The 15,619-nt window shown below is 44.5% G+C and overlaps 1 protein-coding gene across 1 annotated transcript in view; it reads left to right on the top strand.

The window, feature by feature from the left end:
* The first annotated feature begins 96 nt into the window (after positions 1–96).
* CFAP77 (cilia and flagella associated protein 77) overlaps positions 97–15,619 on the top strand; it is a 56,926-nt gene continuing 41,403 nt past the window's right edge. The window contains exon 1 of the mRNA XM_058853827.1: positions 97–411. Coding sequence (XP_058709810.1) covers positions 286–411 — 126 coding nt within the window. The 5' untranslated portion in view covers positions 97–285. The remainder of the gene's footprint in view (positions 412–15,619) is intronic.

Raw genomic sequence — 15,619 nt, 5'->3', positions numbered from 1 at the left:
CGCCCGGCTCATCCGTTCCCCCGGCGGAAGCGGCCCCAGCCGGAGCCGTGAGAGCGGCGCACCGCCTGTTGCCTGGAGACGGACGCCACCGCGCGCGCCGCGAGTTCGGTGGGAGAACCCCGGCACCGGGGCCGTCCAGAGACCCCCGGGATCGGGATCGGGATCGGGACCGGGACCGCTGAGAGAGCCCCGGCACCGGGACAGCCGAGACCCTCCCCCTCCCGGCACCAGGACAAGGACTGGGACCGCCGGGAGACCCCCGGCCCGGGACCGGCCCCCCGCGCCATGGCGGGCGGCAGAGCGGGGCCCCGGCGGCGGCCGATGAGCTTGGCCGAGGCGGGCCCGGGCACGGAGAACGAGCGGCTGGGGTTGGTTCGGCTCAGCATGCTGCGGAACCCGCTCATCATCAAGGTGAGCCCCGCGATCCCCGTTCCGTGCCCCCCGGGCCCTGCCCTCCCATCCCACAGCCAACGGGACCCCGGGGAGAGCGGGGGGGTCACGGTCTCCGGGGGCAGCTCCACAGCGGAAAAGTTTCCCCTTAAAGCGGTTAAAACCAGGTTTCCCCCACACACACCCCAACACTGATTTATATGACAAGGAAATTGTGTTTTCCTGCTGTTCCTTCACAAGCGTGGCCATGTTTTAAACAGTCCCCAGCCGGTGATGGGCACACAGCAGGATGGGTTCTCCCTGCGAGGCTTTTCCCAAGTCCTAAGTGCCGAATTATGGGAAGCACTCGGGGACAGGGACCGAGATGTCACTGGGGCTTCTCTCCACCCCCAGACACAGCAGCGGGGTCCCGGGGAGGGGGTCACACAAACTGGATCCACCTGAATTACCTCCACCGTTGGAAGGGGTCGCCCAGGGAGGTTTGGAGTCACCATTGCTGGAGTCGTCCAAGGAACGCCTGGACGCGGCTCTCAGCGCTCTAGTCTGGGTGACAAGGCTGGACTCGATGATTTTGGAGGTCTTTTCTACCCTAAGTGACTCTGTGGTTGTGTAATTAGCATTTTTAGACCTGCTGTGAAGATTCTGGTCCCTTCCCAAACTCCTGGCGCTTCTCAATTTGTTAATTCCACTCCTATCCCTGCCCTGCGCACCGGCTGAACCTGGCTGCGGCTCGCAAAGTTTTAAGCACCTCGCTTCGGTCGGTTCCTCCTTCTCAACACCCACACCCCCAGCCAGTCATGCTTCACCCCCTCCTCTCCCCGAGCAGCAGCTGAAGTGCAGCTCTCGTCCCCTGGATGGCACTCTCGGAACAGCTTCGTGCCCCGGCCGGCAGCGAGCCCCGGGCCCCGAGCGCTCGGAGCGGCTGCGCTTCCCCCTTTCCCTGCCGAGGCAGCCGCTCCTGCTCCCAAGCCTGATTTCCCCGCTTAAACCAGCCGGAGTTCGGCTCTTCGGCTCCCTCAGGACCGGGAGGCTTGGAAATTGGCTGTAAAATTTGGGAATTTGGAGTGTCACTGGAAATTTGAGAGTTTGTGGTGTTGAGTTCTTTTGTTTTCTTATGAAATTCTAAAAATCTATTGGGGAATTTTGTCAGGCATAGGGAAAAAAGCATCAGAACACAAAAGAGGCTTTCCTTGTTCAAATTCACAACTTCTACTTTCTTTCTTTTATCTGGATCCCCTAAGTTTGATGGGAAGGATGACTCTTGCAGAGCATCCTGGCACTGGGAGTTCTGAGCAATTTTAAATCGTGGGATGTTTTAATAAATTAAGACACAATCTGGATTTCTGCAGTCTGGCCTGGTGAAACTAAACTTTGAGGAAGTTTCAGAAGAAAAAGTAGTGTTCAGTTTTAGTGTTCTGGACGATTTCTGTTTTCTCAAGGCTTCCTTGCAGGAGGGTGTGTGCTGGTAGGTGAGGAGATTTGCATCCTCCCGATGCAGTCCTTGAGCATGGAGTAAGTGGGGTGTTAACAGGGATGCTTTTACTCTTGGAACCAGCAGTAATTGCATTTCATGGTAGGTTCTGCTGTCGAGTTTGTTCAGCAAATTGCTGCCCCCCTGCCTTCCCACACTGCCCTGGGAAGTGCTGAATTCACCAGGGTGTCCCTCTCTGCTGGGGTGACAGGGGTGGGCTGACAGATCGCTGGATAAGCACTGGCACTTGGCACTGCACACCCCATTTGTGACACTGACAACATCAGCCCTCTGCCCTTCCTCCTCCTCCTGCTTCCAGCTGCAGTCTGGAATCTCCTCCTCCCCAGCCCTGGGGACTGAGCACTCTAGAGAGGATGGTCAGCAGGTCCCAGCCCTCATGCTGAAACCGAAGGACACAAAGATGGTTTAGAAGGAAAGGACAAAAGGTTTGGAGACAACTGCTGCTTGGATGAGTGCTGTTGGGGAGGGCATGAGGACCACACAGCTCCAACAGCTGCCAGTGAGGTTCTGTGGGCAGCAAATACCCTGAGAACCTGAGACCCAGTGGAGATGGATGGGACACTTAGTCCCTGATCCTCCTCCAAATAGCACTTAGACCCCAAAACCCTGGTGCACTAGATCTCCTACTTTGCAGCAGCCAAAGTATAGATGCTGAAAGCAGAGAGCACAGAGTCTGTGTGGAACTAAGTCACACAGGCTTCTCACTCTGGCCTGAGAAAGCACAAAAATGAATCCAAACAGTCCTTGATGAAGGACAACAATCTTAGCAGGTGGTGTTTAGGAAACAGTCAAGGGGTGGTGTTTCACTTAACCAATGAAGGTGATGTGCTGCTTTAATGACCAATGACAGTTTTACCTCTCAGACTTTGTTGAACATGTCTTTAAAAGAAGATCAAGAATAATAAACTTTACTCTCTCGGACAATGCAGCTAAGAGAGTCAGTGTCGTACTCCTTGCCGTTCCTAATATAGTGCGATACCAAAGGACATCTTTCTTCCTCTTTCAGTTATTTTATGTATGTTCTAAATATGGTATCAGCTATCCAAACAAGATCCCTGCCCAGAGTGCATCTGGCTGAGCCTCCTGCCTCAGCTCTGCCAGCCCCAGCCTCCCCACAGGCTGTGTACAGGACATGTACACACACTCTGGCTATTATAGACTGAAACCATCATCTTCTCATGTAAATATTTCTAGGGATGAATGCTCTGTTTCTCTGCTGGAATGTATGGTGTGTTTTAATTAATCCAGGAGTTCATTTAGTTATCAATATATATTTGCTTGCAGAATAAAACTGAGGAAAGCATTTCATCTACTGATGCCAGTAAAAATCTGAGCAAAGCATTTTTGGTCTGTTTTCACCAGTAAAAGCCTTAGCCAAGCACTTTTCCAGTCCAAACTTACTGAAAACTCCTGTGTTACAAAAATAAACCAGCTCTGGGCAGGAAATAAGAGTTTACCACACTTAACCCCTGGCAAGCTTGACACAGACTTCAGAAATAGTGACCCCCAGCAGTTTGGTTACATTTAGATTAACATCTTCTGCATAACATGGTATAATTAAGTTCAACATACTGCAGAAAAAGTCATTGTCACCAGCAAGGACGTGGATTTACCTTCCTTGGTGTGTGAAGGTAAATGGGAAATCCAACCCCACGTGCCAAAGCATCCACTTACCTGTCCAGGTGGAGGCAGGGGCCATGCAGAGAGCAGGGAGCTGCTTTCCAGGAAAAGCTCTGAGAAGCATCGGGCTCATCTTCAGGGCTCCTACTGCTGCTCCCAGCACTGGAAAGTTGTTTCCAAACTGGCATTTCTGAGGAGGAAGACGAGGAGGATGGTGCTGGTGCTCTGCTGGTCAGGAAAGGCTGGCACCAGGTCCCAGTCCAGACTGCAGGAGAAGCAGATTTAACAAACAGAACCGCTGGAATGTGCAGTGTTTGTTTTACAAGCTTGTTATTTACATGACAACTGATGCCAGGCTGTCTTTATTGGTCTGAATGCCAAGGCATTTAGGGTTCATTTTCCTAAGCTTTCCTCTACAGCCCCGAGGGTTGGAAGTTTTTCCTTTTTTTCCAAAAGCGATTTAACAGAAGCTACAGGATTCAGGCAATAAAATTTCAGCAGCTACGATCTCCAGAAAAAGAATATATGATCAAAAAAGCTCCCAAAACCACAGGAACTGGCACACTGATAGCTTTGGCTTTAGAATTCTCAGCAAAGGAAGGATTAACCAGGCCAGGGAGAGTGAACAGCCCTATTTAATGGGTGAAGGGGATGCACAGAAGAGCTTTCCCTGGGCTCACACAGGAGCCTGCTCCTTGCTCAGGGAGAGCAGCTCCCTGCAGCACCAGCCAGCTGACCAAGGGACTCCACTCCCTATCTGGGTACCAAGTAAAGGCAGAAATCACCCACCACGTTTTTCTTTTTCCTTTCCTGCATATTGAAGCTCATCATGAAGTATTTCTGAGCTGACTGTCACAGAGAAAGGCACTGCTGACAATTGTTGCAAAATCATTTTGATCTCTGGAATGATCCATAGGATGGACACTACAAAAGCAAGTGGGGCCATTGTGTCAAACTAAAATTATGAAAAAAAGAAAAGAAAAAGCTGGAATTAAGCAAGTGACAAAGATGGAAAAGTGCATGGTGTGAAAAATAATATTACAACTTCGTGCTGTAAACTGCATCATCACAAACATCTCTTGGAATAGAAATTACTGACAGGGCAGGTTTTCCATCACTCTGAAGCTTTTATTATTGACCTGGACTGTGGCTGCAGCAGGGCTTTTACATCTGAATGCTGTGCTACATCTTTGAGCCTTTAACACTCAGCTTCCTGGGTGATTTGTTTTTTTTTTTAAACATTCTCTCCAAATCCACTTATCTTTCTCTTCTGGCACCAGCCTGTGGAGGAGTCAAGGTGAACTCGGTGCGGGTGAGGAATGGGAGTGACAGCTCAGCCCAGGTCCTGTTGTCTCTGCTCCCCTCAAGGGATCTGGGGCTTCAGCCACAGCCAGGATCTCACAGCTGTTTCCACATGAACCAAGAGCCCCTCGTGTGGCAAACTGCTGATCACAACCCTGGGAGGCAGCTTCCACAGATTTGGACAACTTCTCTCAGGTGTTAGCTTTGATGATTTAAATAACTCTGTTCCCTCTTGTAACCTAAACGTGCTCACGGCTGTTTGGGATCAATACATTTATTGGAAACTTGGTCAGAGAGCAGATTTCAGTTTCTCTGTCTCCCCCGTAACACAGAGCAGAGCAGCCACAAGTACCATGAGCTGTATTTGGAATAAGGTTGTTTTATTTGGTGTTAATTATACTCTTTACTTCAAATCACTACATGTGCTGAGCATCCTGCCTTCTGTGTTTGCTGCTTGGGGACACTGAGGTTTAATTAGTGTTTATGCAGCATTTTGTGTGCTTATTGCTATTATTATTATATCACAAGTACTATTATACTTTTGCAATCTAAGACCAGTGTTGTGCTTTTATTCTGAGATGTCTATGCAGTGCCTCAATAATTCATTAGAGAAATAAACGAATGAAGGGCTGGTTAGTCAAATAATCATTAGGTTTGATTCTGAGCTTTCCTTCCAATGCTCTGACTTCTAAGGGTTTTCTTCTCAGCATGAACTCATTTAAGATTTTAAATTAATTATTTGGTACACTAAAAATTAAACTCCTTATGAGCTTTAGTGTCCTCCCATATTTTGCAGAGGCACTGCTGAAATAAATAAGGTATTTCCAAGAGGCAAGTAAACACTCTGCATGAAGGAAAGTAGTGGGTTTTTCATCCTGGTTGTTTGAACACGGGCTCCAAAGTGCCAGCTGTGACTCAGCAGGCAGAGGGACAGCCCCAGCAGTGCCAGGCCTTGGGAGCTGCTCACTCCCAAGATCCACAGGCAGGATGTAAAATCAAGCAAAAGGGCATTTTGATCCTTTATGTGAACAAAACAATGCAAATTGGTGAGACTAATAAGCCCAGAAACATTACAAGGTGAATGCCTTTTATGTTTGTGAAAATCTTCGATGTTTATTTGTCTAATACAATGGAAATAAAGCTTCAAAGGCTCTTTGATTTAAAAGTGCATTATTGAAGTCAGCCAGCACAATAATAATGGTTAGACCAAATTGTTGCATTATGACCCTAATAGCAGCTCTGTCAGAGCAGAGAACATCTGTACAACTTCTTGCCCTAGTTGGTGGGGAGGTGAAAACAAAAATTAAGCCAAAGGATGAGAGGATATAGGCAGGATAGGGAAAAAAATAAAATTAAATGGGTCACAAATGGATCCATACATTCACAGTGCATCCAGAGTTGCTGCAGGCTATAAATTTTTATGATGAACCTAAAACTCAGGCTTTATTCTCAGAAAGATTTAAGAAACTTTGGAGGAGAGCCATTGCCTGTTTTTAGTGCTGCCCCAAAACACACTAAGCCAAGAAACAATTTTCAGCCTAATTCAAATTGAAGACACCACACAGTAAATCAGGGATATCCCAAATCCCACTGAAGTGCCCTTAACCCACCAACCCTTCTCCAGGGCCACTGAGCCCAGCAGGCTAAGAGCAGCACCAGAGACCCACTAAAACCTGGGGAATATCTCTGCCCTCTTTCCAACCCCAACCTGGAGTTTCCCACTCTAACACCAATAAAAATTCTCCTTCTCTGGAAGAGGCACCAGAAAGCGCCCTGAGCATAGAGGAAAAGCTGGTGGGGTCTCAGTGAGGGCAGTGCTGGACAGGATGGTGCTGGGCACACAACCAGGTGGCAACTGCCCAAGAAAAAGGTGAAAAGCTCTTTATTTTTAAACCTTTCCCACAATCATTCCCCTCTTTTTGATCGCTGCCTAGCAGAATGTAAAGCAAAGACAGCATGTTGTCAGCAGACACACAGAGCAGAATTTTCAGTTCCTGATTTTTGGGAGATTTTAGCCACACTTTCCCCAAGGGCAGATTGCTTTCCATGCAAATTCTTAGAGATGCTCTTATGCCTAATTATTGGATTTCAGAAGCTTTTGTCATCTTGCAGGGATTGTTTTGTTCTTGCTTGGCTGCTCGCATTGTACAGATTAGACAGAACCTGCATTTCTGAGAATATTTTCCTTTTTAACCACTTGTACTTAAATAAATTACACTGACTTTCCTACTCACATTTATTTGAAGTAGCAAAGATAAATGCAAGTGGGACCTACTACTAGATTTCCAGCAATAGCCTTTAAGAAAACTTCAATATCCAGGGAAATATCTCTAGTTTGATTTCTTTAAGCAAACCAACACAAGGTTTGTGCCTAAAAATCTTACAAGTGAAACCTGATTAAAAATAATAGTGTAATTCCCAGGCTGAGTGGGATAAAAACCAGCAAAGCAAGCACAGTGAACCTTGCATTGCTTTGTAAAGAGCAAACCAGCCTGAAAAATCATACAGGTTTTAATCAGGAGCTTTGGGCTGCTCGTCCAGGTAGAAGAGCCCCTTTGTTTGCAGCTTTTCAACTTCCCGATGTCCCTTTACATTTGCTCTCTCCATCACCCTTCTGGCTGCCCAGCCCCTCTGGTGGCTCCCAGAGGACTCCAGTGGGCTGGTCAGGACTGTAACTCCATTAATTACCACACATTACAGTGTGTTAAAGCCTTAAGACAACCAGAAATGCAACTTTCCCTGCATGGGGGCAGCTGCATCCGTCATCCCTGCTCCGCTCCTGGGGCCGCCAGCGCTGTCCCACCTCTGCCACCATAATCAGGGAGCTAAAATTGTTCTGAGCTTAGCCCCAGCACTGAAAAGCACAGTCCCAGATCACACTCACAGTTAGTTAGCATTTAGATAGGCTGGGACGGGGCTCTGTACAATAGGCATCAAAGCTGAACTCTTGGTGCAGCGAGAGGGATTAATTTCTTTAACCAACATGCCTGATCTGGCCTATCTCATTACCCTGCCTTGTCAGTGTCGATGTTAGATTTGATTGAAGATTATACCATTTAGGCCTTTCCCCTGCTTTCCACAGAAATCAGGCCTATTGAATTGCACATTCTTCCATGGGCCCCTGTCAATACTCAGTGGCCTGAGCCTCTAATTCTGCTTCATTTAAACTTCATCAACTTTTCCAATCAAGTGGAAGGATCTGAAATAGGCTCCGTAAGCAGAAAGAGCCTTTTTCCTTTTGTCAGATAATTTATTCTGTTTTCTCTTTCTCTCCCCCTCGCTTCCCCACCTCTTTCTCTTTTTCTTCTTTTCGCTCCCTTTCCCTGATGCTGAAAATGAGATTACAGTATTTAAATGACTATGATAATCAATCGGGGGACCTTGAGCCGAGATTGAGGTTAATTTTTCTTAGCAGAACAAAGAAGCGTGATGCCATCGGGGATTTGAAGGTGCAAGCTGTGTTTCATGCTTGTATTCCTAGCCCCTCCCACTCCAAAACTGCAGTTTTAGGAGTCTTTTCTTGTTAGTAACTATACAGTTGTTGTGATTTTTAAAAGAAGAGAAGAAATGTAATTTTGGGGGTGATAAATAGCTAACAGCCTTCAATCAACAATTTTAATAGGAAAAAAACAATTCACTTACACGGTGAGACTGCAGATCTAATGAAAGTGTTATCATTACCTTATTTATTTTTAAATATACTTGGAATAATTCTCTGCAGTTCTAGGAATAGTCCTTCCAGCCTGCACAGCAGAATTGTGAACTTTTAACTGAATATCCCTTTACCCAGACACGCTTCCTACTTAGCAGCTTTCTTGGCTGCTTGGAAAAAAGTTGATGCTTTTGTCATGATTTTGCTAATCAGAAATGGAATCGCTTATGTTCATCTCAGAAGCTGCCTGGAAATGGCTTGTTAAGTCTTTAGATGATGTATTTTTGGTTGTAACACACCAGCATTCACTCACCTGGATCTTTCCCATTCCCTGCTCTGGAAGGGAGAAAGAGAAAAATATGCATTTCTTTGCTTCCATCCCAGCTGTCTTGTCAGCGCTGTTTTACATGCTGCCACCCAATGTTATCTTTTATTTGTGTCAGGAGAGAGGATTTGACAAGTTCAGTATACAATGTTCATTTGGCAAGGCAAATTTTTCATACCAATTTTGAGTAGAAAATGAAACCATCTTTCAACACAATGAGCGACATCATTTTTGGACAGACTTATTATGAGAAGAAGAATTGCAAAACTTTATTTCCCTGCACGATGCAGAAGAAAAACAAACCAGGAAATGAGACATTTAAACAAACAAACAAAAAAAAAAAAAAAACCAAACATGTATGAATGTTTGAGGCCATCAGTTTGTTTTAGAAATAAAAAATAACCACTGGCTGCTGTCAGGTAGCTGTGGCCTCCTTTTTGTTAATCAGATGCTGCTGAATTTGGTTGCATCATAATGTAGCTTTGTTTCAAACCTTTTAAGCTGTCTGATAACTGGGGAAGACAGACCAGAATGACTTTAGAAGTTTGTCAGCTTTTGCCAAGCAAAACAGCATTGGAGGTTTGGGAAGGGGCTCAGGGCTTGAGGGAGGGAAGGTCCAGGGGTATTTCAAGGGGCTCTGGGTGCTTTGCCTCCACCCAGAATCCCAAATGTAACTTCTGGCAGTACTAAATACTCTGAACAAGCCAATTAATGGGAAATCTCATTGTAAATTCTGCTGTCCCATGTGTCTCACAGCAAGTTCCTTGGGGATAAGGTTTTGTCTGACAGCCCCCCACCACAAAGGGCTCCTGCTCCATGACCAGGACTTGCTGGTGCCCCTGCAAAGTGAGGCCTCAGGACACTTAAATAAATATTGCCTGAGGAAGACCATGCATTAAAAAGGGCTGTCAAAGCTTTACTGGGTGACAAATTCATTTTAGCCCCCAGGACCCTTGCAGGGTTTGGAGGTGCAGCCTGAGAGCTGTGTAGGATTAGGCTGAAATGTCTTCCATGCCCTGCAAGTCCACAGGAAACCTCAGCCCCTGGTGGGAATTGATGCTCTTTGGTGCCCCTCTGTGAAGTTCACCCCCAACAAAAGCAGCAGCAGCCCCAAAATGTTCAGCCCCAGATGTGGAAGAAGCTGTTTGTGTTTCAGGCAGTGTTTCACTCTAAGAGTTTTCTCTCTTTAAGCAAATGTTGACTCACCACGGGGAAATTAAAACTCCATTAGACATTGCCACACTGCAGAACAGACCCCATTACAGCGGTCGAGTTGCAATTAATTGGTTTCCTCAGATATCACTTAATTCTGGGAAGGCATAGATAGCAAGGACAAGGCTGATCTAAACAATAATTTCCTAAAATAACATAATCTAAATAAACTAATGAAGTGATTACATAGTTATTAATCTAATATGAAGAAGAGTCACAAGAAAATATTGGGTATATAACAATTTAGAAAGAACAGTAGAGTTAATACCATTCTGATTAGGCTCATCATGAGGCAATCAGCATTTGTGCTTAGGGATGGATGCTGATTTTGCAGATTAATTATATTTTGTGCTAAAAGCTGCCATTTCAAGGTGTCCCACCTTCTGCTTTTTTTAGTCTGTTGTTCATACTCAACTTTTCAACACCCAGATGGAAGGGACCACTGCCTATGAGCCACTGCAGGTTTGGGGGTTGTTTTGTTTTTTAAGTAAAGTTAATTTTGGATTAAGAAATGTAAAGCAAAATAACTATAAAAACAGACTCCCTTGTGTGCAGATAGAATAATCAGCAATTTGAATATATTCTGGCCCAGGGAGGGCTCTCCACAGGCAGTCCCTGTGCAGAGAGGCATTGGGGAGCTGCATGCTTGGGGTGCAGCAGTGCCTTGGGTGCTGTGGGCAGGGTCCCCCCTGCCTGGGGCCAGTGCAGGGAGCAGATCCACATTCCCACAGAGCTCCTCTTTGCAAAGCTCACTCCCTTGCATCATCAGGGTAGAAAAAGTATTTGGCTTCAGGAGAATAAATAAGGCCTTATAAGTCTTTAAAAATGTATTACAAGAAAAATACAGTGCAGCTATAAATAGAAAACAAAGCAACTCCTATATAAACTTTTACAATTGCTGATACTCAGACTATTTCTCACTGTCTGGTTTTAAGTGAGTTTAGCATCTGTGATCTCTGGAGACTGAGATCCCTTGAAGCTGCAGTTCTCCTGGCAGTGCTTGGCCTCTGGAAGGCTCTCCCAGGTTGGATGAGGAGCTCAGGAGTATGACCTGCTCCACCTGGCAATGCACAGATGGGGGCTGAGGTTCTAGTCAGTCCCAAACTGGAACTTTGGTGATCCTCCTTTTCTCTCTCTTTTTTTTTTTTTAAGTGGAAATATTTTAATGTATATTTGTGACAGTTTGATATGTAGCAGTTACTTCCATAAAAGATATTACCTCTCCCTGCAAGCCTCCACAGATACAGATCTTAATATGAAATAAACTCTATATAACAAGGCATTAATCATTCAGTGATACATCATTACTGTCTCCCTTTTTGTTATTACTTAAAATAATTCACATAGGTAACTTCAAGCACTCAGAATAATTTTTAAACCTTTGTGAAGGAATAGACATGGTTTTTGAAGAAGCCAGTGTTATCTCCACATTGTGCTCAGTGCTCAGCTGAAGTCAGGGTGAGTTTGTTTCCAGGGGGGTTGAACTGCACTTTGTGCTTCCACACTTCAGTGTTAAAGAGTTCTTGTCACCTGCTCTGATTTTCTTTTTGTCATGTCAAGTAATAAAGTGGAAGAATTTGGTGGATGATACAAAGGTGTATTAACCTTACTTTGCTGGTACCCACAACAAAGAAGGTACCTCAGATTTTCAGCTAAATTCAGCTGTGTGATGTTCTGCCTTTCGAAAATCAAATCCTGACTACAACCCCACCATAAATACTCCACCACAGAGTACTCACAGCACCAAAACTCCCATGTATAGCCAGTAGGGTGTTTCAAGGGAAAGACTGAGCTGCCTTGGCTGGACAGTGATGAACAATTAGAGGTTGCAGGACCCAGGTGTACTGAAGAATCCACAGTCAAATTTCAGGTCAGGGAAAGTAGGCCACGGATCTAAATGGTGAATCCTAATAATCCCAATGGAATCCTAATAACCCTAACAGAGTCGTGGAGGAGGACATTTTGTGTAGCTGACATCTTAAGAAATTTGATGTTTTCCTGTGTGAGAGATCTTAGGCTGCATCAAATCCCTGATTGCAATGTTGTGACTACAACTTGTTTGAAAATAAACCCAGGCACAGCAGTGGGGTCACTCACACCTTGATGGGTGTAAGGGAGAGCAAAGGAGCTCTTCTGGACACGGACTCTGGACTGCACTCCCAGCTGTGGAAGCTGCTGGCTGGCAATGCTGGCTGAGGGTTTCTTAAAAGAACAGATCCATTGGATTAATTTCTACAAAAAACATGAAATTCAGCAGGCGATAATGGGAAAAAGCAATTTCCTTTCCATGAAATGTGGGTTCTTGCTTTGTTTTCCTCCTAAACTCTCAAAATCCTCTTTTCTAAAATGCTCCCCCAGCTGGGGTCTCCTTGCTCACCCCCCTCCTGCAAGGCTGTCAGCATCCCACAGTCCCTTTAATTTAGGAATTTAACAAGTAATTCTAAATTGGGATGCTGGAAAACCTGTGATCATATCTACCATGTCTATCCTATCAGATGTGGTTCTGTGCTTTCCCTGCCCTGGAAACAAAGCAGAAGAGAGTTGAATACATGGTATCCTCAACTAGAAAGGACTTTGCTGTAAGAGGATATTGAGTTGTTTTGTAAAGCCCAATATTACGCTTGAATTATGCCTGAATAAGGAGAAAGGACATTGTTAAAGAGCCCTAAACATTGACCATAGTGGATCTTCTTTCTTCCAAAGCCTTCAGTGGCATGGTTTTTGGCTGGTAATGATTTGGTATTGTATTTATAAGCCGTCAGGGTAATCCAGAGAGCAGCAGGAGGGGCGGTTGCCTTAAATAAAGCTTTACAATGCTGCTAATTAAAATGATCCTTCCTCTCCCTGTGATGACTAATGAGACAGAAAGAAGATCCAGGGAGGGTTAATGAAAATGTTGCTGTGAGATTCCCTATTTTTAATTGGTCTTTGTAATGTTTTAATCTTCTTTATGTTGTGGGGGTGGAAATGGAGAAATTTTCTTTCAACCTTTCTTGCACTGTGCAGCATGTGGCATTTTGAAACGTCCAGTTCTAGATTTATATTAGGAGTCTGTAACCACAGGTCTGAGGCAGAGTGCAGCCTTGAGATGGAAGAAGCAATTTCAGACTTAACTGAGACCAGAAACAAGAAATGTGAAAGCTGGTTTTAAGCTCAAGCTCCCAAAGCTCCAAGGGAGCATTCGTACCCTGAGGACTGAGGCTAAGATCTATTGTGAAGTATTGGCACTGATGCTCAATAGTATTTACAGCTTTAGGTCATGATGCTCTGTTAAATGCAATATTTATCCCATGAGCATGTCACAGTTCACCTCAGATGTCAAGAATTCAATTAATATTCTATTTAATAGAACACACGATGACCTAACCTTTTAATACTCTTAGTGCGTCTGAGCCCTCCTTATTAGTGTCACTTTCCAACTTTCCTTCTCAGCTGATGCATCTCACAACAACTGAGATGGGGAAATTGGGAGCAGGGGGAGAGGGGAAGAGATTTAAATTGCTTTTGGACCTCACTGTGAGGATTCAGCAGCTTTATCCCTTGTAAAACCTGGCTCCCAGGGGTTTAGCACACCCCACTTTTCCCATTTCTAAGGGTTGATGTTCTGCAAATTTCAACTTTCTGTTGATTCAAACCCACGAAAGGCACCACCAAATTTTTCATGGTTTGAGCTGATCCAGTTTCAAACAGCGTTGCCCCTACCTCACATCATGTTATCAAGCTCAAGGTCAGGGGAAACCATTTATGTGAGCAACACCTGCAGGATTCAATCTTTGGCTTCAGATTCTGTCTGTGCACTGTGGGGATGGGTTATAAATACTCTGGGATTGGGAAATCAGCGCTGCAGAGATTTCCCTGCATTGCACCTGGAAATGGTCTCAGGAAGTGATATCCTTTGGATGCACCATGATTTTACAGGTCAGAATAGAAAATTGGAGGGCTCCTTCAATGAGCAAACAGGAAAGCCCAGCTCCGTTTGTGGTGGAAATCAGAGCCCCAGAACCAGGTTTTGCTACCTTTGTGTCCCCTCTAATGAGCAGAAAGCCATAAAAACTAGTAAATTGTGTGTTTCCCATCATATGAATTACAGGACAGGCTTAGTAATCTGGTGGATTTATAGCAAGCATTTTTAAAGAATGGAATTAATTGTAAAAACTCCTAATTGGGATCTGATTCAGGCTGATATTTTTCTGTGCGAGAGCCGTGTAACACATTAGAAATGGGGAAAGCTTGAAAGCAAATAAGTGTTCTGAATTACTCTGTGTCATTGTAGCCTTTCCATTTTGAGAAGAATTAAACAGCAAAGTGTTTTTGAAGGCAGCACTTGGCTGCCTTGAGGCAGGCAGGCAGGATGGGGTTAGCACAGAGAACACCTGGGAGGGGGCCATGCTATTACCACCCCTGTGATTTCAACAAGATTTGTTGGGAAGATCAACCAATAAATACAGAGTCTGTACTGCAGCTCCTTAGAGTGGGAGGAAGAACAGACATTGTGCCAGATATTTTCATGCAACTATATTCATAATTTATGCAGACGAAGAGATATTTCAGGAAAACAGAGCTGAACCATGAGTGACAAGGTATCTTTCCAGAGCATAGGGTGCAGGAAAATTGCACTGGGGTTGACAGCTTTCTAATGTAGAGTCTCTATTTCACTGAATTACTGCATGTTGGCATTTCAAAAGTACAAGATGACCTATTTATTAGCTGTGAATCAAACAGAAATTACATGCTAGAAAATAAAAAAGTTGTATGTTTCTTCCAGCTGGTAAGATGCTTATCCTACAGAAATAATAAAATAGAGGAAAACCTGGAAACAAAAGATCATCCATCACAAGGCACTAAATTTAATGTTGCAGGACCTATATTTGTCATATAACATTGCAATCCTATGTGCTTGTTCCCTTATATGTGATGTAATATTAAATGTATGTGTGTCATAATACTTTAAAATTTCACTATCCCTGCTCTTCCCTTTTGGAGAGGGAATAGTGGCTTGGAAACTTGACTTTAACAGTAACATGCTTTTAAATGGGCAGTGCCAGAACCTCAGGAGGAAGGTAACTAGCTACCAAATTAAATACTAGAAACTACCAGGCCATGCAGATGGAACATTTCCCTGTGGAGGAGGCAAAAGTGGGAGGAAAAACTGACAAAAGAGCCCAAGTAGTACCCCTGCACTTTGCCAGAGGCAGATGCCACATCTGAAGGAAAAACCAACAGCACGCTATTTGAAAAGTAGAAGTTCAGCTTTCCCTGGGAAGTTTGATACCTTGGATCTGAACAAAGGGCCAGTAAGCAAAAGCTACAATTGTTGGATTTGCCAAGTGACATTCAAATGAAGGCAGAACAAATTCCTGCCTTGTCTGCCCTCACAATCTTCCAAAAACAATCAGATGATTTGCAGGAGCAAAAATGTCCAAGCACAAACCTGGAGCAGTGTCAAATGTAGCTTTATGAGTGTATTTCATGTATCTTTTAGCTCAGAAAGGAAATAATTTTATATACTTCTATTTTTCACTCCAAGTATCATCATCAACATGAAGAGTAAACACTACTTAGGAAAGTCCAGATGAACTTGTATCACATACGTAGTGGTTTTATATTTAAAAAAAAAATTAAAGTG

This window comes from Poecile atricapillus, chromosome 20 (genome assembly GCF_030490865.1).
Source record: "Poecile atricapillus isolate bPoeAtr1 chromosome 20, bPoeAtr1.hap1, whole genome shotgun sequence".
NCBI classification, from domain to species: domain Eukaryota; kingdom Metazoa; phylum Chordata; class Aves; order Passeriformes; family Paridae; genus Poecile; species Poecile atricapillus.
This window is presented reverse-complemented; position numbering and strand designations above follow the sequence as displayed.